The 21,135-nt window shown below is 35.3% G+C and overlaps 1 protein-coding gene across 8 annotated transcripts in view; it reads right to left on the bottom strand.

The window, feature by feature from the left end:
- Positions 1-21,135, bottom strand: part of Wdfy3 (WD repeat and FYVE domain containing 3) — a 256,720-nt gene that overhangs the window by 62,300 nt on the left and 173,285 nt on the right. For 7 of the 8 annotated variants that reach the window (XM_046457610.2, XM_046457609.2, XM_046457613.2 and 4 more), the window contains 10 exons: positions 19,839-19,973; positions 18,372-18,551; positions 16,812-17,045; positions 8,562-8,661; positions 6,930-7,090; positions 5,757-5,986; positions 4,437-4,546; positions 2,566-2,748; positions 1,265-1,422; positions 153-230 (listed from right to left, as the gene is read on the bottom strand). In XM_046457610.2, the coding sequence (XP_046313566.1) occupies positions 153-230; positions 1,265-1,422; positions 2,566-2,748; positions 4,437-4,546; positions 5,757-5,986; positions 6,930-7,090; positions 8,562-8,661; positions 16,812-17,045; positions 18,372-18,551; positions 19,839-19,973 (1,569 nt within the window). The remainder of the gene's footprint in view (positions 1-152; positions 231-1,264; positions 1,423-2,565; positions 2,749-4,436; positions 4,547-5,756; positions 5,987-6,929; positions 7,091-8,561; positions 8,662-16,811; positions 17,046-18,371; positions 18,552-19,838; positions 19,974-21,135) is intronic. The other variant, XM_046457616.2, reaches the window with a different exon arrangement.

Raw genomic sequence — 21,135 nt, 5'->3', positions numbered from 1 at the left:
TAATCAAGGGCCAAAACAGCTGATGGTCAGAATAATTAATTTCATCATCACCAACATAATCATAAAACAGGTAGGAAAATATCAGGAGAAATAGAGTCCTTGCACACCCAAGAATTGCAAAACACACTACTGCTTTGATTATGAATTCTTACCTCTTGATATTCCTTATACTGTGTATCTACTAAGTCACGAACAACAGCGATATGAGTAAACATCCACTGAGAAATCTCCTAACAATGAATGGAAAAAGAGTCTGAGTATTTCACAGAATTCCTTGGAAAAAACAATTTAACTAGCATTGAAAACAATGCTGAACAATCAGTTAAAATGCTGTCAAAAGTGCCTACTACAGAAGACAAAAGAAAATACTGAAAGATGAATTATGACCAATCTAATAGAGGCTTATGTGGTGGACACAGATCTGCTGTCCTCCACCCTGGGCTTGCTGCCCAGCTCTGGAGCACTGTCAGCACCTTCAGGGATGGCCTCAGATGTAGAGAGCACCCCACAGTCAAAGGCTGGCTAAGCTGGGTGTGAGAAGACTGCCATTCCAGCTCAACGCAGGTCAACTCTGACAGGCCATTTTAGCCCTGAAACTTCACTTAGTCAGCAGAGGCTGTCACTAATTCTGCACTGCAGCCTGGCATTTTCCTCTGTCCAATTCTGCTCCCTTCCCCTCCCTTCCACAGGCATCATGCCCAAGGGCATCCGAAAGTGAACAACCTGCACAGTGAGTGCCACTGCAGTTTGCTTCTTATAAAACCCAACCAGTCACAGGAGATGGCTGATACACCATTTCTCCCAGACCCTTTCCACAGATGCCACTGAAATTCTGGTATGGTGAGGAAGTACAGTAAAGAAGAAGTTAATGGTGGAGGTAGATAAATTTGTTTGTTTTTAATCAGTTGCAAGTATTTATAATAAGATTATAGAAAGTAAAAGGTCTTATGTCTACTATTCCTTATATTTATATAATCACCAGTAATAATATTATTAAATGTTGGAAAATTTGGGAAAATACGTATAGTCTTTTTATAGCATCAGAATCTCATATTAGGTTCAGTTATGAAATAAATATAAATATACAGTGCTCATAATATAACTTTATCATAATAAAATGGGAGAAGTTCCTGTAACCTAGCTTACTTCTACATCTCTTCTAGAGCAAAACAGAAACATTCCATTTCAAATTATCTGCTCATGTATGTTAACAGTATATGGTACTAAGATATTATGATAGCATCAATAAAACTAAACAAAGTACCTGGGTAGAAAGACTGTGTTTATTAAGACCACTTTCCTTTCGATTCCTTCTTGATCCTGTTAACTTGGAAAGACCAAAGCCACTGCTGACACGGGACAATTTGGATTGTGTGGTGGGTACTAACGCTTCTCCTCGACTTATGCATTTCTTCTCATGGGCTATGAAATTAAAATTAGATTATTTTACAATTTTTCCATGTAATAATCTGTCTTATTTTTATGATGGTTATGAACCACAACCCTGTACAGTAGCCCCTTCATTATCCTTGGTTTTGCTTTCTGTAGTTTGAGTTACCTGCAGGCAACTGCAGTTTGAAAATATTATTTGTAATGCAATGAGAAATCAAGTTATTTTGGGAGATCACGTAACTTTTATTCCAGTATATTGTTGTAATTATGATATTTTCTTATTAGCTATTATTGCTAATATCTTACTTTGCCTAATACATAAATTAAACTTTATCACAGGTATGTGCATACAGGAAAAAACATATCATACATAAGGTCTGGGGTTATCTGTGGTTTCAAGCATCCACTGGGGGGTCTTGAAACATAACCCAGTAGATAAGGGACACTGCTATAGGTGTCAAAAGCAGCATGTATTACACATACAGGCATTTTTTTTTTTTTGGTATCACAAAAATTATTTCCTGGTTATCTTGTTGAATGATGGCTGCTTGAGGATTATTGTACTAGCTGAACTTATATTTAGTTGACATTTCACAGATCTATAATAATATGCAAATTTAGTTTAACAATTCATAATCCTTACCTAAAACTTTTGGGTATATTTTGGAACTTAGAATGTTTTGGATTTTAAAAAGGCTATACAGTATATACACTGTATGCATATAATATCACCAGAGTGTCTAGGGTAGTAAAGCATAATTTAATACATTAACACACTGTAGCAAAATATATGAACATTGTACCAAGCACTATAAAAGAAATGTAAGTGAGTTTTTGGTATCAAGTGAGTTTTAGCACCAAAATAATGAGAAAATCCTGGGTGTTCAGGGCTTTAATAATTTCAGAATTATAGATAAAAGACCCATGACTATGACAGTAGCTATATTAAAGCTGTGAGCAATGTATATTTTCCTTAACTCATAAATGCCTGAAGTATAATACACCTTAGATGAAGGGGGGAACAAAAAAGGACAAAAAAGAAATTCAACTATCAGCATAATCATTCTAGAATGGTTATATAAATTTTCATTTGTACTGCCATCACAGTATCCTTAATTACAAATTTGTTTACTCATATACAATAGGCTTAACGGTCTCAGTAGGTCTTCTTACCCAAATGATTCTGCCAGCATTTCAAACCAGCTTCTTCTATGAGTGGCCTTGCTATAGCGATGTCCACATGACCCCTTTCATTCACAGGCAGAGTTACTTTGAAAAGCTCCTCCAAGACTTGTTTCTTACTATGTATCAACTCAGTCCACACTCTGTTGACGGCTTTTATGAGAAGCTGACGCCCTAGAAAATTTAAAAATAAATAAATAAATCAAAAGAGAATGATGGAAACACTATATAAAATTAGTTCTTATATTTCTTCATGTTTCCTATCTGGGAATTTCAACAATAGTACTTAATTGTTTTTTTAAAAAAATACTCATATTATATCCAGCACAGTGGAAAGGGTTATTCACAAAACCAAAATTAAGTTTCCAAGTGGTTGGTCTCTTGGAAAACTTTTAAACAATCTTTATATTCATGCAAAAAGTCTATATTTTTATTTACAAAATTGGAAATCACAAATTTAATAATCTAGCATTTTCTAGATTCTTAAATATGTATGTATCCCCTTTTCCTTTTGCTTTCGTTCTTTTTGTTCTTCTTTGGTGGTGCTGAAGATTGAATTCAAGGCCTCTCGTATACTAGGCAAGTGCTCTACCACACAGTTACATTCCCTGATCCTTTAAGAGTAATTTTCAGATCTGAATATTTAAGGTGAGTGCAAAACTCAGTTAGTTGTTGAATATCTTTCAAAAGGGAAGTAATAATAAATATTTTTAAAAAGATTTTTACTATTAAATTCAGTCTTCCTTTGGATTCCTTGATAATTAGCCTGACTTCTCCAGACATCTTCAGCAAGCACCGAATCACTGCGTGGAGTGGGGGAGAACACACTGCTGCCTGTCACCCCCAGTTTCTGATTTAGTGGATCTGAACCGGGCCAGAGAATCTGTGTTTCTACCAAGTTCCTGAATAATCCTGATAGTGCTTGTCTGAGAACATCACTTTGGAAACTAGTGTTCTAGACTGCCTGTTTCTTGCAGGGATGAAAGCTCGGTCCTCAGGCAAATCTCATTCTGGGGTTCAAGAAATTTGGGTTAAAAAAAAACAGATAATAAATTAATAATTAAAAGAATGAATGAAAAAAAGAATGAGTGCTGAATCTGGGAGAGATAAAACCATATGCAAAACTATTACACAGTATTGCTGGGAGACAAACATAAGCATAATGATCTCACCTTCAGCACCAAGTGCGTGGAAATAAGACATTAATCCACATGAATATTTCAATGTGCACTACTCACGAGTTCAGTGGGGAAACTCAATTTTAAAAAGAAAATTTAAGTGGTACTATAGCAGGGCGTGGTGGTGCATGCTGTAATCCCAGCAGCTTGGGAGGCTGAGGCAGGAAGATCACGATTTCAAAGCCAGCCTCGGGAAAAATGAGGTACTAAGCAACTCAGTGAGACCCTGTCTTTAACTAAAATACAAAATAGGGCTGGGGATGTGGCTCAGTGATCGAGTGCCCCTGAGTTCAATCCTGAGTACCCCCTACCATACACACTGTAGACAACCTGTCTCAAGCTATGCTCTCCTCTAGTGTGGGTAGGTATTAAACTTACCAACTGGTCATTCTTTTTATAATAAACACCAAGTTTGTGTTTGCATTTTTACTTGTGCAAGTGTAGTACCATCAAGTCTCACTAGTGTTCCTGGGAAATGTTGAGGGTTATAAGTGTTAGGGGTTAGTGTTGTACTAATCATGGTGTAAGTAGATCCTTTATAGGCATGGTGGTTTACATACAGGTTGTACTAGTGGAAGAGTAATTGTTCATGTTAGCATTTTCTAAAGTCAATTTTTAAATTTTATCTTAAAAACTGGAAATGAAACAATGACAACTCATCCCAAAAGAATGAGGTTATTTTACCTTCACTAATATCTTGGCTGTATCCACCATCTGGTTCAATGTCAGAGGGGATCATAATGTGCCATGTAGTCATGCGGGCTTCTGCTTCCAGTCCAAATCCATCCACGTTGCTGAAAAATTCAAGTCAATTTAAACATTTGATGACAGTGATTATAGTTTACAAATTATAATGACTAAGAGTTATTCTGTAGACATATGTAAATGCTAGCTCCCTCACAAAGTTCTGTTGTTGACAGACATTCAGCAGATGTATAAAACAGAACTTCTAGCTTGTCATGAAGATACCATTTTCTAAGGAATGATCTCACAAATCCACTTGACAAAATGTAATTAATCTATAGCATCACACCATCTCAATATTTGAGATGCTTTTGGCTAATGTAACATCTTTATCTAAAAATTACCAAAAGATCAATTAGCTAAGACTAATCTCCAAATATGCCTATGTTGTCACTGGTCTCACATCACCCTTCTTTGCTCCACTAGTAGTGCAATATTAGCAGTTTCCCAAATGTGCCACACTCTTTCTTTCCTCTGGGCAATCACAAAGACAGCTACTTTTTTCCTGCGGCACTTATCCCTGTTCTCTTGTTCTCTCCAAATTGCAAATCAGCAGGTATTTCTTCCAGTTTAGGGATTCCTATTATATGCTCCTAAGGCAGTGTGCTATTGCTACCAGAGCACTCAGTGCAGATGACTGGGTTTTGCTTAGTTATGTTTTCCCTTTAAAACGGCTGCCACAGAGTCTGTCTTACACTTTATCCCAGTCCTTAATTCAATGATTGGCCTCTAGGAGACATCACAGAAATATCTGTCAGCGCAAACAATAGAAAAATACCAATTTTACCCATTTAACATGTAACATTGCCTCAAACTTTTCTTAGCTTCCAAAAGTGTCTATTTTATTTGTTTTAAAAACATACTTTCTTTTAAAAATTATGTGACATATGGTAATTATGGAAAAATTTAAAGATGCAGAAAAGTATATTAGAAGAAAAAATAGGAGGCTGGGGCTGTAGCTCAGTGGTCAAGTGCTTGCCTCACATGTGTGAATCACTGGGTTTGATCCTCAGCACCACATAAAAAAATAAACACTGTGTGTTCACCTTCAACTAAATTAAATATTTTTTTTTTAAAAAGAAGAAAAATAGTCATTATTTCATTACAAAAAACACTTATCATTTATTATCTTTTGCATAAAGTATTAAACCAGATTAAGGGGAAAAAGAAATGCTATTATCAAAAAAGTAAAACAAAGAATTCTAGTAGAATAATATTGAAGACAAATTCAAGATGACAAATTAAACCTAAAAGATTTACCTCCCAGCATGTAGATTAATCAAGCAATGAGCCAGACAGCTAATGAATTCCTGGTCATGGTTCCCAGGCCCCAGGATCAAATTCCTGTTCAAAGTAAGGACCCTGAGCGAATCAAGGAGAGCAACTTGCTGAGGGACAGTTTTGTGTGCCCGCGAGAACTGGTACAAGATGGTTCTATTGAGGCAGTGATAAACTGCATCCAGAGACAAGCCCTGTGATCTTCTCTTTGACTAAAGACACAAAAAATACTTTTTAGTAAAAAGAACAAAAATGAAAAAGCTGCTTATCATTCCGACATAAAGTTCGGTTATCTATCATGTAACAGATGCATGCTAAGTACGAGGAGCGCCAAGTTAAAACCTCTTGCTACTATGGAGTTCAGAACCCATACAGCACAATTTAATAACGGCTACATAAAAAGAGAGCTTCCAGTAAGGAGAGCCACAAACAAATTGTTAGAAAGAATGATCTCTAGTCAAAATCACTTGAAAAAGCACCTAAATTTTTATCTTGGTTTCATCCCTTAGTTGAGCGTGAGACTCACTTTTTGGCTTAATTGCAAATGTATCTCTTAGAAGATTCTTGAGTGACAGGTGAGCTCCTATACATCTGTACATATTAATAAAACATGGCAATAGGAGTATAATTCTAGTGTGATTCTATGTTATATTGTGAATAAGATTAATTACTTGTACCAAACCAGACCAATATTCCTTAGTCAGCATGCACAAGGAAGAAAAAGTGATGTCTTCAAAGGAACATGGATTACAAAGGAATTTGTAAAGATTAGATTAATAAGAGAATGTTTCTTTAATATCAGCTTTACATGCTGTGTAGGCCTTTGCACACTGATTTTTTTTACTGTAAAAAACTATTAGACTATATTAATGTAATCTGGGTAGCAAAGACAGATACCAGTGGGGAGGTCAGCAAGAGACTGACCCACCTTGAGAGAGCCAGGCAACTTTACAAGGGACACAGTGGCACTAGGCTGTTGGTGGAGGGGGCAGTTAAAAGTATATTTTATATTCACTTTTAATAAGCTTAGCTTTATATTGAATGTTAACATTCATTACCTTATTAGTTATACTTATTTACAACAATTTTTACACCATAGGCAAAGTTTTTCCAAAAGGAAAACGTATTCTACAACTAATAGTGACAATTGATTACCTGTGCAATTAGTTGAATTATAAAATCTATAAGAAGTTTAGATTCTTTGTTGAACATGCCTTGCCAAAGCTTGTCCACCACACGTTGTGTGAAATAAAACACATTGTTCACCAATACCTGGTAGCTTCCTCCACTGGTAATAGGCAGAGATGCATCTTCCCCTAAATTCCAGTAGAAAAAAAATGTCTTAAGAAAATTGATACACAAGATCAAATCTTCAAAGAAATCATGCTAAGGAAAATGAGTATATCTACAAGACTTAAGAAACATGACCACAGCAAGCTCTTAGATACTATTTGAAGAAAATGATGTTCATAGTTACAAATCTGAGTAAATACTGGAAGAAACAGTTTCATCAGGATAAAAGTGCTATAAATTGAGACTCCCTGTGAAGTCCCTTACACCTAAAGACAGTGTTTGATAAGCAAATAGTTCTTCAACTGAGGTTGTCAGTGACAGAGCGTCTTAATTTAAGAGAAAAATTAAGTCAGTTTATTAGTTACAAATGGATTTTGTGTTAAGTAATAAAGGGTTAAAAAAAACCCCATTATCAAACAAAACTTTCCATTTTGGGTGGTATAACTTTAATAGCAATTAACTAATATAGGCAAAAGAGAGCTTCAGAAAGATTGTGAAAATCAAGTATCTCCAGTGGTGGTGGGGCAAAGGGGGACTGGTAGCCCCCTCCATGATTGCAATTAGCTCTGCCTCTTTTTAAGGTTATTCCAAGGTCCTCAGTGTGTTGCTATATACGTACTGCTTTGAGATAATCCTCCTAGTCCTTCCTAAGCAGAACACTCCCTCCAAGCCCCTCTGCAGAAACTCTGGAGGTTCTAACTGAATGTGATTATTATTCCCACCTCACTCTAAATTGCCCCCCTAAGCAGAACTCTTCATTTTATGCCTTCATTGGTATGACTGATCTCAACTGATACTAACAGGTACAAAAGTAAAGCTTGACACTTAGCTTTAAATGCACGGCTACATGTCAAGATAATACCAAAGACTTCCTTGTAAATGGCTCTGGAAAAAATGTTAATTTAATAGCACAGAGATTCTAAGATATATTATCACCAGCAACTCAAAGGAGCATGTAAACTAAATCATTACCTTTTGTATTCCTATGAATTCTTTTTTATTTATAAATGGTGACTCCATTGTAAAATACTGTTTTATAATTATCTATTTTTATTGTAAATAGATATAGACATATTGAAAAAACATACTCCAATATGTTTTGTACTTTATGTCCTAGAACACATCCTGAAGAATACATGTACGTACCAACAACTCACTCATTAAGTACATATATGTGGTCTATATAACAAGCATATTTATAGAACTTTATTTAGAACTGTGTCTACCAGGAAACTTTTACATGTCTATCAACAGAGATATAAATAAATTTATATGTTCATATGATAGAATATTATAATAGTAATGAAAATAGACTCTTGCTACATGCAGCAACATGGATAACTCACAAATATAATACTGAGCATAAGAAAGCTAGACTAAAAAGGAAGGAGAAAAGAGACAAATTTAAAAAAGAGAGACTGAGGACTTATATAGAGAAAGGAAGGAGAAAGACTACAGACACTTTTATAAAATAAAAATAAAATACAAAATTACCCAATAACACATCAGCTGCAAGCAAATGGTCCATTACACTATCCAAAATGTAAGTCTGAAATTCTTTTTGCTGAGTTCTTGTAGATCTTTCAGGTGAAGCCTAAATCAATAAAAATTATTACAGTTAGAAACAGAACTAACTACACAAAGATAGGGTTCAATTGTTTATGTATGTTATAAAATGTAATAAAAAGATGAAAAAAAAACTACTGGTAAGTTTAAAAAATATGATATGAATACATATACTGATAATTATTTTCTTATTTTTCTTGCCATAGAATTAAAAAAAATTAAAGAAAATGTGAAATGTCATCTTGAAATCCACTGTTTGAAAAACATTATTCTAAATTACTATAAGAATTTAATAAATATTTTATAATCTATTATACCTCACTTCCAAAAAGATTTGGCAGTTTATAATAAATTGAGATACATCATAAAACCATTAAAACAAATAAAAAAGCCCAAGAATCTAGTTATCAAGAGGAAACATCAATGGGGAAATATTTCTAACAAAAAAACTAAGTCAATAATTTAGCTCTGAGCTTCCTAAGTGTCAAGAAGGAGAAAAAATATGGCTTACAAAGCTTTTTATTATTTCTAAAGGAAAAGCACAGTAGATTGACAGCAAGGATATATGTTTTCCTACAACTGTCTGAGAAGATTGTTCTCTGTGGGTTTTCTGAAGATAGTGAACAACTCTATAGGTGGCATATTTAATAACAGTTTTACCAAGCACAAGATAATGGTTTAAATTATCTTGAGTAAAAGCACAAAGTTAAACCATGTTCTTGGGCAGCCTTCCCACTGCTTATAAAGAACAATAATCTGGTTGCCTAACTTTCAAGCATCTAACCTGGTAAGGACAAGAAATAAAGGTAAAAAGATCCTTCCCTCATCCCTCAAGTCCCCGCAGTCCTAGCAACGCTTTTGACAGAAGTTAGATATCAAACCATTCAACAACCTGTCATCTGTCCCTTTCTTGGAGATCTGTGTGATTAGATTCACAAATAATGCTATGTTTAGTAAGTGCAATGAAAGAAACTACTTCTTGCACAGAAAACTTCAGGACTATCTTTACGACCATGTCTTCTAAATAAGCTTTAGAACACTGTTATGTTTTTCTTTCTAATCTGATTTCAAGGTAGTCCTTTCAAAGGTTTTAAAAGAACAGTTAAAATCTGAGTTCTAAATTGAGATTAAAGTTATTAACCTAAGGATTTAAAAAACTAATAGCTAAACCAAAGTTGTCCTTTCTCTCTCTTCCATTTGCATGACTTTTTTTTTGCCGGGGAGGGGGGTGTGTGTGGGGGTGGGGTGGGGTGTGTGTGTGGGGGGGTGGGGGGGTGGTGACAAGGTCTCACTATGTTACCTTGGTTGACCTTGAATTTGTGATCCTCCCACCCTAACCTCCCAAGCAGTTGAGATTACGGCTGTGTGACACCCCACCCCTGCTGATATTTTTGTTTTAAAATGATAAAATATATGTGCAGTGACAGATAAAAAAATGCTAGTGCTGAATTTGGGTTGTCATTAAACTAATATGAAAAAAAGTAAGGGCTTTCATTTGTTTTCAATCTTAATTCTCCAGTGTAGCCAACAGATTACACTCCTGTGTAGTCAGTGGGAGACATGTGACTAAGGCATGCCTCATGATACTAATATTGAGAGTCCGACCCCTGTCAAATGAAGAGACAGCGAGAACTTTTTAGTGATAAACAGAACACGGATAGTTTTATGAGGATTTCCTTGGAATTAGATCAGAAACTACGTTCGACTTTAGTGACAGAAATTTACTAAGGAGTAAAGGCTCTTCATTCCCAGGAGAATGTGAGCATTTTGAACACAACTATACTCTGAGGATTATGCTCAACTCCAGGTGGTTTGGGATAAGTGATAACGAGTATGGTTTATCAAATCTTTTTATTCATTCATTCATTCATTTATTTTTAGTTGTGGTTGGACACAATATCTTTATTTATTTATTTTTATGTGGTGTTGGGGATCGAACCCAGGGCCTCGCCTGTGTTAGGTGAGGGCTCTACCACTGAGCCACAACCCCAGCCCTTTATCAAATCTTAGACAAAGTGTTGGAACCTGCAAAGCGAGGGATTATGAAATACACAAGTACTTGATCAATTAACACTACTTATTTTTATTTAAAAATACTGTTTCCTTTTTTTAAGGAATGAACTCCAAGCAATGAATTTTCCTCTTAGAACTGCTTTCAATGTGTCCCATAGATTCCGATATGTTGTGTCTGTGTTTTCATTAATCTCTAAGAATTTTTTAATTTCCTCCTTGATGTCTTCTATAACCCATTGATCATTCAGTAACCTATTGTTCATTCTCCAAGTGATGTATTCTTTTTCCTTCCTTCTTTTATCGTTGATTTTCAGTTCCATTCCATTATGATCAGATAGGATGCATGGTATTATCTCTACTCCTTTATATTGTCTAAGAGTTTCCCTGTGACATAATATATGATCTATTTTTGAGAAGGATCATTTCTTGTAGAAATAGAGAAAGCAATCATGAAATTCATATGGAAAAATAAACGACCCAGAATAGCAAAAACAATGCTAAGCAGGAAGTGTGAATCAGGCGGTATAGCGATGCCAGACTTCAAACTATACTACAGAGCAATAGTAACAAAAACAGCATGGTACTGGTACCAAAACAGGCGGGTGGACCAATGGTACAGAATAGAGGACACAGAAACCAATCCACAAAACTACAACTACCTTATATTTGATAAAGGGGCTAAAAGCATGCAATGGAGGAAGGATAGCATCTTCAACAAATGGTGCTGGGAAAACTGGAAATCCATATGCAACAAAATGAAACTGAATCCCTTTCTCTCACCATGCACAAAAGTGAATTCAAAATGGATCAAGGAGCTTGATATCAAATCAGAGACACGCTGTCTGACAGAAGAAAAAGTTGGCTACGATCTACATACTGTGGGGTCGGGCTCCAAATTCCTCAATAGGACACCCATAGCACAAAAGTTAATAACTCGAATCAACAAATGGGACTTACTCAAACTAAAAAGTTTTTTCTCAGCAAAAGAAACAATAAGAGAGGTAAATAGAGAGCCTACATCCTGGGAACAAATCTTTACTCCTCACACTTCAGATAGAGCCCTAATATCCAGAGTATACAAAGAACTCAAAAAATTAGACAATAAGAGAACAAACAACCCAATCAACAAATGGGCCAAGGACCTGAACAGACACTTCTCAGAGGAGGACATACAATCAATCAACAAGTACATGAAAAAATGCTCACCATCTCTAGCAGTCAGAGAAATGCAAATCAAAACCACCCTAAGATACCATCTCACTCCAGTTAGATTGGCAGCCATTATGAAGTCAAACAACAAGTGCTGGCGAGGATGTGGGGAAAAGGGTACACTTGTACATTGCTGGTGGGACTGCAAATTGGTGCAGCCAATTTGGAAAGCAGTATGGAGATTTCTTGGAAAGCTGGGAATGGAGCCACCATTTGACCCAGCTATTCCCCTTCTCGGTCTATTCCCTAAAGACCTAAAAAGAGCATGCTACAGGGACACTGCTACATCGATGTTCATAGCAGCACAATTCACAATAGCAAGACGGTGGAACCAACCTAGATGCCCTTCAATAGATGAATGGATAAAAAAATGTGGCATTTATACACAATGGAGTATTACTCTGCATTAAAAAATGACAAAATCATAGAATTTACAGGGAAATGGATGGCATTAGAGCAGATTATGCTAAGTGAAGCCAGCCAATCCCTAAAAAACAAATGCCAAATGTCTTCTTTGATATAAGGAGAGTAACTAAGAACAGAGTAGGGTCGAAGAGCATGAGAAGAAGATTAACATTAAACAGGGATGAGAGGTGGGAGGGAAAGGGAGAGAGAAGGGAAATTGCATGGAAATGGAAGGAGACCCTCAGAGTTATACAAAAGTACATACAAGAGGAAGTGAGGGGAAAGGGAAAAATAATACAAGGGGGACAAATGAATGTCAGTAGAGGGGGCAGAGAGAGAAGAGGGGAGGGGAGGGGAGGGGAGGGGGGATAGTAGAGGATAGGAAAGGCAGCAGAACACAACAGACACTAGTATGGCAATATGTAAATCAATGGATGTGTAACTGATGTGATTCTGCAATCTGTATATGGGGTAAAAATGGGAGCTCATAACCCACTTGAATCAAAGTGTGAAATATGATATATCAAGAACTATGTAATGTTTTGAACAGCCAACAATAAAAAATTAAAATAAAATAAAATAAAATAAAAATACTGTTTCCTATTCCAATAGGATTTAAGGATGGCCCAGTCATCAACAGATATTAAATCCTCCAATTCTTCTCACAGAAGTTATATAGTTCAAATGTTCTTACTGAGACTTACGGCAACCTAATTTTTAAATTTATAAAGATTTTATAAATGCATTGTCTCTTGTAAATAATTCATTAGACTACTGTTATATACCAGAATCAGTGCTAAGTTATATAAATTACCTTACCTAATCAGCAAAATACCCATTGAAGTAGACACCAACATCCCCATTTAGAGGACAAGGTAACTGAGGATTATTAGTAAGTGTAAGTCACTTGGTTACAACTAGGATTCACACCTCACTTCCTCTGAAGCCAAACCTGCATATTCTCCCCACTCTACTAAAATCTACATAACAAAGAAGACAAGGGCACTAGAGCAATGCTGTAGAATGCAGGCTACAATCTCCTCATCATCCTTTTAGGTAAAACTGGCTGGCCCACCAGACAACCAGAAAGAAGACAGGTAAGCACTGTGGCCTTGCTCTGGCCTCTGTACATCAGATCTGTCTTTTTGGTGACAAGAGCAAAGCCAGACAGCAAAAGATCAGTGTCAACTTTCTGAGGCCTCAGAACCATTAGGCAGAATCCTGTGCTACCCATAGGCCAGATAGCCTATGGGCACATGCTGCCCAGGAGAGAGAGGTCTATACTCAGGAAGGCCTGGTATTTTGTCCTGTTTCTGGAATGGGCTGGAAGCCTTTAGAGAAGAGGATTTTCAGCTTTTGGTTATTCTTCTTGACTGACCCCACTTCTGTCATCAATCTGATGTGTGACAATAGGGAGATCTTACAGACGATGGCTGAGTGGCACAGTGAGCACCTCAGATCACAGAGCATTGCATGTACTATCAGAGAAGCACACACTCCACTCAGCACCCTAGGTTTTCCTCCTCTGGGCACATACAGATACTCTGTGGTCTGTTCTCATGCACTTTCTTTCTACCACCAGAGTAGTATTCATTTGCTGCAAATCCATTTGTCCTTCCCTTAAAAAAGGCCACTTAATAAATTTTTAATACATACTAAGGGCCAGCCAGTATTATGGATACTGCATGCATTATCTATTTCATTCTCAGAATAATTCTGAGAAGTTCCTTTCACTACATCCTTTTCCACAAGGAGGAAACTGTAACAAGTGTGGGAACTGAACCTAGGAAAGGTCACACCCCTATAACCAACACACAATGATTCTTTAAAATACTTTTTGCTGGATGATATACATGTATTTGACCCTTAGAACATATCTGCAGAGGATATAGTGAATATCATTCTTCATAGATTAAACTTAAGCAGTTTAAAATGCCATCTGTTAAACAACAGGGCCAGATTCAAACCCAATATTTCTTACTCCAAATGCCATAATCCTTCTCTTATATCACATTGCATCCTTTATATGGACCACACACCATTCGTGACAATGAGAATCTTTTATTTCTAGAGATTGCTAAAAAAAGATAATTTCACCTCTTTTGCGGATATACCTAAGTAAGCAGGTCCCCTTTTGGGGGGCATGTGGTCTTACTATGTTGTCCAGGCTGGTCTTAAAACTCCTAGTATCAAGGGATCTTTCTACCTTTGTCTTTCAAGTGTTGGGATCACATACCTGTGTCACCAAGCCTGGCAATAGATGTTTCTATGATGAAATTCTAACACTCATAAGACTGAAGATGGCCTGATTTACCTTATTAGGTTAAAAATCAGTGAGTTCAAGTTCCTTTTTTCATGTAGGTGAAAAGGTTAATATATAATTCTTTTCCTAAATTTCTTCAGGGATACAGACTTCATAATAATACTAAAAATTATATATTTATAATTTTTTCCTAGTATTGGGGATTAAACCCAGGGTCACTCTACCACTGAGCTACATCTTCAGCCATTTTATATTTTGAGACAGAGTCTTGCTAAGTTGCCCAGGCTGACTTTGAACTTGTGATCCTCCTGCTTTAGCTGTCTCAGTAGCTAGGATTATATGTATGTGCCACTGTAACTAGGTATACTTTATTTTTTTATGTTATAGGGAAGAAATGACACTAATAATATTTTGATAAGCATACACACACTCACATACACACATACACACACACTCTCTAACTGGGCGTATTAGATTTAAAGTTGTTTAAAATAGCAAGGAAAGTTTTAATCACAAAGTTTTATCCTTCTTATTAGGTAGCATCCCATCTTCCAGTTTGGGACTTCCAGGAGTAATTAATAGTTAAATTATTTCAAAATTCTTATAGAATATACCAAGGCATTGGGCTAACTGTTGTGAGAGGTGAAAGAACATATGAAGGTCAATATCTTAATTTTCAATAGTTTTTCATCTTTCTGGGAGCTTTAATCCTGATAATACCTGCTTCTTCCAGAACTAAAATGTGAATGCTCCCAATTTCCCAATACAACTAGGCACAAGTCCATTGTGGACAAATTAGTGCCCACAAAAATGAGCACCTTACCTTAAGATTCATACAAGTATATCAAATTCTTTCTATTAAAATATGAAGAGAGGTAATTATATAATTTATCCAGTATTAATTAATGGGATATCGGGGTTCCTATAAGATTGAAAATGCTATCACTGGACAGAGCCTCTCACCTCATATCTTTCATAAATGTGTACTTATTTTTATGCTTAGCTAAGGTGTGTTACCAATATCTCTGAACTTTATCCTGATATTTTTCTGATCACCACTTCAATTTTTATGGAGCATTCAAATTCTCACCTTTTACACTAAGATACTGACCATCTCTTTTCCTGGAGTTTTTTTAAAGTTTTCAAAGGAGATAACTCTACCAGGCATGCTTTTTAATTCTACTATACAAACTAATGATGAAACCAATTATTTCCCAGCCAATATTAAACACTGTGGTTCTGGTTACAAAGCTTAGCATGACTAGTTCTTTAATTGACCAAATTGAGATGTTTTCACATGGATAAAACACCTTCTGTGGTTAACTATATCGGCCACTAGGGGGAGCAGAGGAAGCTATGGTTCTATTGCTATAGTCCAGATAGAACACAGGGATTCAATCTTTCACCCACCTTCATACTTCCCTCCATCGACTATTTGATCCTATTTATACCAACTGGCCCAAAGAACATACATATATAGGAAAGGTATTCTTTATTAGATTTGTTAGATTTCCTCTCTGTGATTTTTTATTTTCTCTGGGATTTTCCTAAGTGAACAGTTTTTAATGGTTTTCAGAGAAAGCTAATTTCTAGGGCCAGCGAGGACATTTAAGGCTTACAGCCACTCTATTTTTTGATGTATCATTGACTACTACCACTTACCCGGAGAAATGGCAAGCAACCTAGAAGTCTCTGCCTCAGAGGAAATTCACCAAGTGCATACTGAGCAACTATCTACTATGCATAATACACAATGTCTTAAAGCGGCACTAGATAGCAACAGCAATAATACCGGGCAGGGAATTTGCAGGTGAGAAGACAGTGCCACTAGGTATTATCCATGTCTAGGGAAGGAGTTGGTATGCAAAGGCCTGTGGCCCAAATCAGACTGTGACAATTTTTGCAAATTAAGTTAATGGGAACACAGTTATGCCCATTCCTTTTTGTGTCATCTATAGCTGCTTTCACACTACAATGGTAGAGTCAAATATCTGAGACACAGACTATGTGGCCCAAGAAGCCTAAGATATTTACTGTTTAGTTCTTTACAGGAAAAGTTTGCCAATTGTTAGAGAAGAGGTGATAAAAAAATTGTATTGTGGTCATGGTTAAGGGAATGGAAAGAAGAGGAGTAAACTGATAGGATCTAAAGCCCAATATGTTCTGCCCATATTTAACTCAGAAAAATTAGAAGTCTGAAGACATTTAATACAGAACTATCTTGATTATTAAAGTTCTAATTATAAAAGCAATGTAAATGAGAAGTAAATGTGTTTCTTTGCTATTACCTCCAACAAAAGATCAATTAATGGAGTCTGCTTGCTGGCAGGGGTAAGACAGAGGTTGTCTATTATTAAGACCCGCATGAAGTCAAAAACAAACTTTTTAGCTGGGTGATTGGTCAGATACGTCTTGGTGCCCACATTGCAGTATTCTGATTGGCTCCTGTTCATCCCTGTATCTGCGGCAAAGGCTTTAAATTCTTCAGCTGGAGATCCAACTTCATCATCAAGATCAGTCACCTAGTAAAATCAAGTGGAAGCACATTAGGTTTTATGAGACACATTTACCTGTATGTTCCCTAAAAATAAAATTACAGCAACAGCAGTATTTTCCTTCAGCATTTACCTCCTATTAAGCTACTCAGCACATTATTTCACTCTGCCTTACTTGACTCTTACTTCCAAGATAGTAATTTGGCACCATATGTCACAGTTATTCAACATATGGTCTTTCTGACTGACCACTCAAAATTTATGTAGAATCACATTATATATTTTGTGTATAACTGCCCTGAAAATAAATGAAACAAAAACATGAGAATGACTATATTTGTGTATTTAAAGTCTACCTACTGAAAAATTAAATGTTACAAAGTTTCAGATAAAAATCTGGCAAAATACCACCTAAGTGCTATTCCATTTTCATATGAAATAAGTCCAAATAATAATAAAACTACTGCCAATTTTGAGCCAAGTGAGAGAGAAAGGTAAACCGGTAGACAGATTACATGATGCTAATAAGAAAATGATATTTAAATATCACGGAGGGTCACAGTTTTATCAGAAATGAGGATTCTAAAATTATAAAGATACCAGAGTGTTAAAGTAATGTGTTATATTTCTTTCTTTTAAAAAATCCCACAATTTTAGAATGAGTATTTTACATTTATATATGGAGAAAAATTAGTATGAGCAAGGTAGTTTATTCTAGTATAGGATAGAAATGAGAGGAAACATCATGAAATTCTGAGGTATGAGGAGGAGACAGCCATATTTTGGGTCTGTTTTGAAGGACAAAGGAGTATCAATATCATAAATAATTTAATAATTTTCTATTAAATTAGTACAATATAAGAAAAAGCAAAAGTTAAGCAAAATAAGAAATCTTGTGAGCAAAAGAACCAATATATATTTTATATTTCAGAAAGACAAATTAACTCTATAATTCATTATCCAGCAAATTCCTACTTTCTGAAATAAGAGAGAAATAAATTTAGTCTGACTAGAGTTTTGTTATCTGGAAAGTACATTTTATAACTACACAGGTATCATAATGTGAAATAAGAAATGAATCAACACCCTCCGGCAGAGAGAAATTACTAACAAAGGACTTACAAGAATATCATCAATGAAAATAGGAAGCAATGCTCACTGCTGTTTTAGGGGAAAGTAAAAGGAAAGTATGGAAAGCTAGACACACAGACAATGATGAAAAAGGTGATATATAAAGTAATGAAACTGCAACTTGGTCAGAAGCTTAAAAGATTAGCAAAAAAAAAAAAAAAAATCTGCTAACCATTGAAATAGACTAATTCCAGTTTTGACATTTTCCTCCCCCTTTCCTACCATCTCTGAGTAAGGGCGAATATTGAAGGGGAAGACAGTTGCTGCTAAGGCACACAGGAAATCAGGGCTCATCCACATGGAGGCAAGGTCTGGAACATTGTGATATAAATATCTAAAGAACTGCATCAGGGTCACTGGATATTCCCGGAGCCAAGACCCCTCTTCTTCTGATTGCCAAGGCTGTCAGGGAGTCAAGGGAAGAAATAATATCAGAGAAGTCAATGAAAATTACTTCAAAAATCCGTTAATCACTACTCTTCTAAAAATGGATATACTGATGATCCAGAATGCTATAAACTACACATCTGAGCAAAAACTTGTATGCACACATATGCAAACAAATTTAGAAGTTATTGAGGATAAAAATAATAGCCCTAGAAACATGCAGGATGCTTGTCTACTCGCTAGAGTACTCAGCTCATGTAACTGGAGTCTGTGGTTTTGATTACTTATCATTATCAACATAACTACTGCTGGTACACCAACAATGGTTGTATTACCATTATTATTGTCCCACTATGCATCATGCCAAAGAGACAGGAGGAAGACAAAAGATGCAGAAGTCATCTTTCTGAGCATTATCATGTATATTATAGCAGGAAAAATACTTAAGCATTATATAACACAACAAAAAAATGATGATAAAGAATAAGCAATATATATTTATCTTCTAATACCTGCCCAGAGAGTGATTTTTTTAAACTTGGAATTTTATATTTATTTAGGAATAAGGAAAAAAACAAGAATTCCTAAATATTCTAAATTAATATGTTTAATGGTAATTTTTGTTCTTAGATGGCATAACAATAATCTGATTAAAATTATATTTGTCAAGTATAATGCAAAGAATTAAAGTTAATATTTCCTCTTAAAACAGAATCCTAAATTGGGTAAAAAAAATAAGTCATGAAAGTATTTATGTAAAATAGGAACATATATTTGGTCATTTACTTTTTAAATTTTTCATAACTAGAAATAATCAGAATAGCAAAACAAACAAAAACTTGTACTGCTAATATTTTTAACCTCTAAAGGAGAGTTATTTTAAATGTTCAAAAAATGTATTATTGCAAGAACTTATACCAAAATGTATATTCACTGTACACATGGATACACTATGATGTTTTATTATCCTAATAATATAACTTAATACTTATTTAGCACTTACCACATGCCAGGTACTATTTTAAGTTCTCTGTGCATACCTCAATATATACTCATAACCCTAAGAAGTAAATTCTGTTATTATCAACCTTTTAAACTGAGGAAAATGATGCATTACAAGTTAGCACGTTGGGACCCTGGTTTCCAGAGTCTGTGATCTTAATAATTACACAGTGTATTCCTAGAGATAACAAAATATAATAAGGTTCTGGAGACCATGTAGTAAATAATACAAGAATACTTTTATTAAAAAAAAAAAAAACCCAGATTACACGCAGGTAGACTAGTATCTCAGTAACTTACGGAATTCAGCATGCTGCGGAGCATTCCCAACAATAAAAAAGCAGCTTCTGTACATACATTGTGGATAGAAGAAACCACAGTTCCACTGGAGGCAGGAACTCCAAAAATAAATGTCCAGATAGAATCCAAATCAAACTGCAGAGGTCAAAATGGTTAAAGAGTAGTCACTATTTGCATAATTTCTAACATTCTAAAATTTCTCTGAACTAATTTTTTTAAAAAGTAAGCAATTAGAAAAAGAGACCTAGTACCCCTTCACTGTACATTTCAAACTCATTTTTAGTTATATTATATATCATCCTGAATCTTGCCTTAGATATGTTTCAAACACAGATTTCTAATTTATTTCTAAAGAAAGCAAGCAAAAATAAAATATATGCTAATTAGCCCAGAGTTGAAATTACAGAATTGATGATTTTAAGCAGGTTCTTTCATAAAAGCATGATAAACTCACTTTCCCCCCATTATTAGCAATGCTCAAAGTTGAATTTAGACACTTATGGATAAGCTTTGACAAAATAAAAATCAATTTGAGGAGATTTATCCAGAGCAGCTTCATGTAATACTTCATGACTCTGGTACCATGTATGTTCCAAAGCTGTATAAAGAACCAAACTGCCTGGTACAAATCCATATCTTGAATTAAGGTAAGGGTACAGCCTAATGATTTCACTTAAAAAGTTTTGTCAATTACTAGAATTGATCTGAATATTATTTGGCATTGGATAGAAGCAAAGTTGAGTTTAAAAGCTAAATTCCTAAGTCTTTGTAAGGCCACAAACATAAGTCTCACATACACATCCATAATAGTCTTCAATTATAAGTCAAATAAAGCCTTATTGTTTTCCTAATGCGGATATTATCTATCATTAGAAAATTAAAATATGCCAGGTGTGATGGCGCATGCCTATAATCACAGTGGCTCAGGAGGCTGAGGCAGGAGTATCCTGAGTTTAAAGCCAGCCTCAGCAAAAGGTGTTAAGCAACCCAGTGAAACCCTGTCTCTAAATAAAATACAAAATATGGATGTGACTCAGTAGTCAAGTAACCCTGAGTTAAATCTCCAGTACCAGTCCCAACCCCCCAAAAATGAGAAATTAAAATATTTTTCTAATCATAACTTGTATCTATCTACTTCTTTCATTTTTAATTCTTCGGAAATGAAACCATATTTTACATAAAATCATATAAATCAAAAGAATTATTTATATCACCATTAATATCATACAACGTTCTTATGCATATATAATCAGAGTAATCATAAAGAAAAAAGTCAGTAACAAAGGACTTCTTTTTG

This window comes from Marmota monax, unplaced genomic scaffold (genome assembly GCF_021218885.2).
Source record: "Marmota monax isolate L192 unplaced genomic scaffold, Marmota_monax_Labrador192_F-V1.1 WCK01_AAM20220418_F8-fsc00128, whole genome shotgun sequence".
Taxonomy (NCBI): Eukaryota; Metazoa; Chordata; class Mammalia; order Rodentia; family Sciuridae; genus Marmota; species Marmota monax.
The sequence above is the reverse complement of the archived record's forward strand: the minus strand, read 5'-3'. Positions and strand labels throughout refer to the sequence as shown.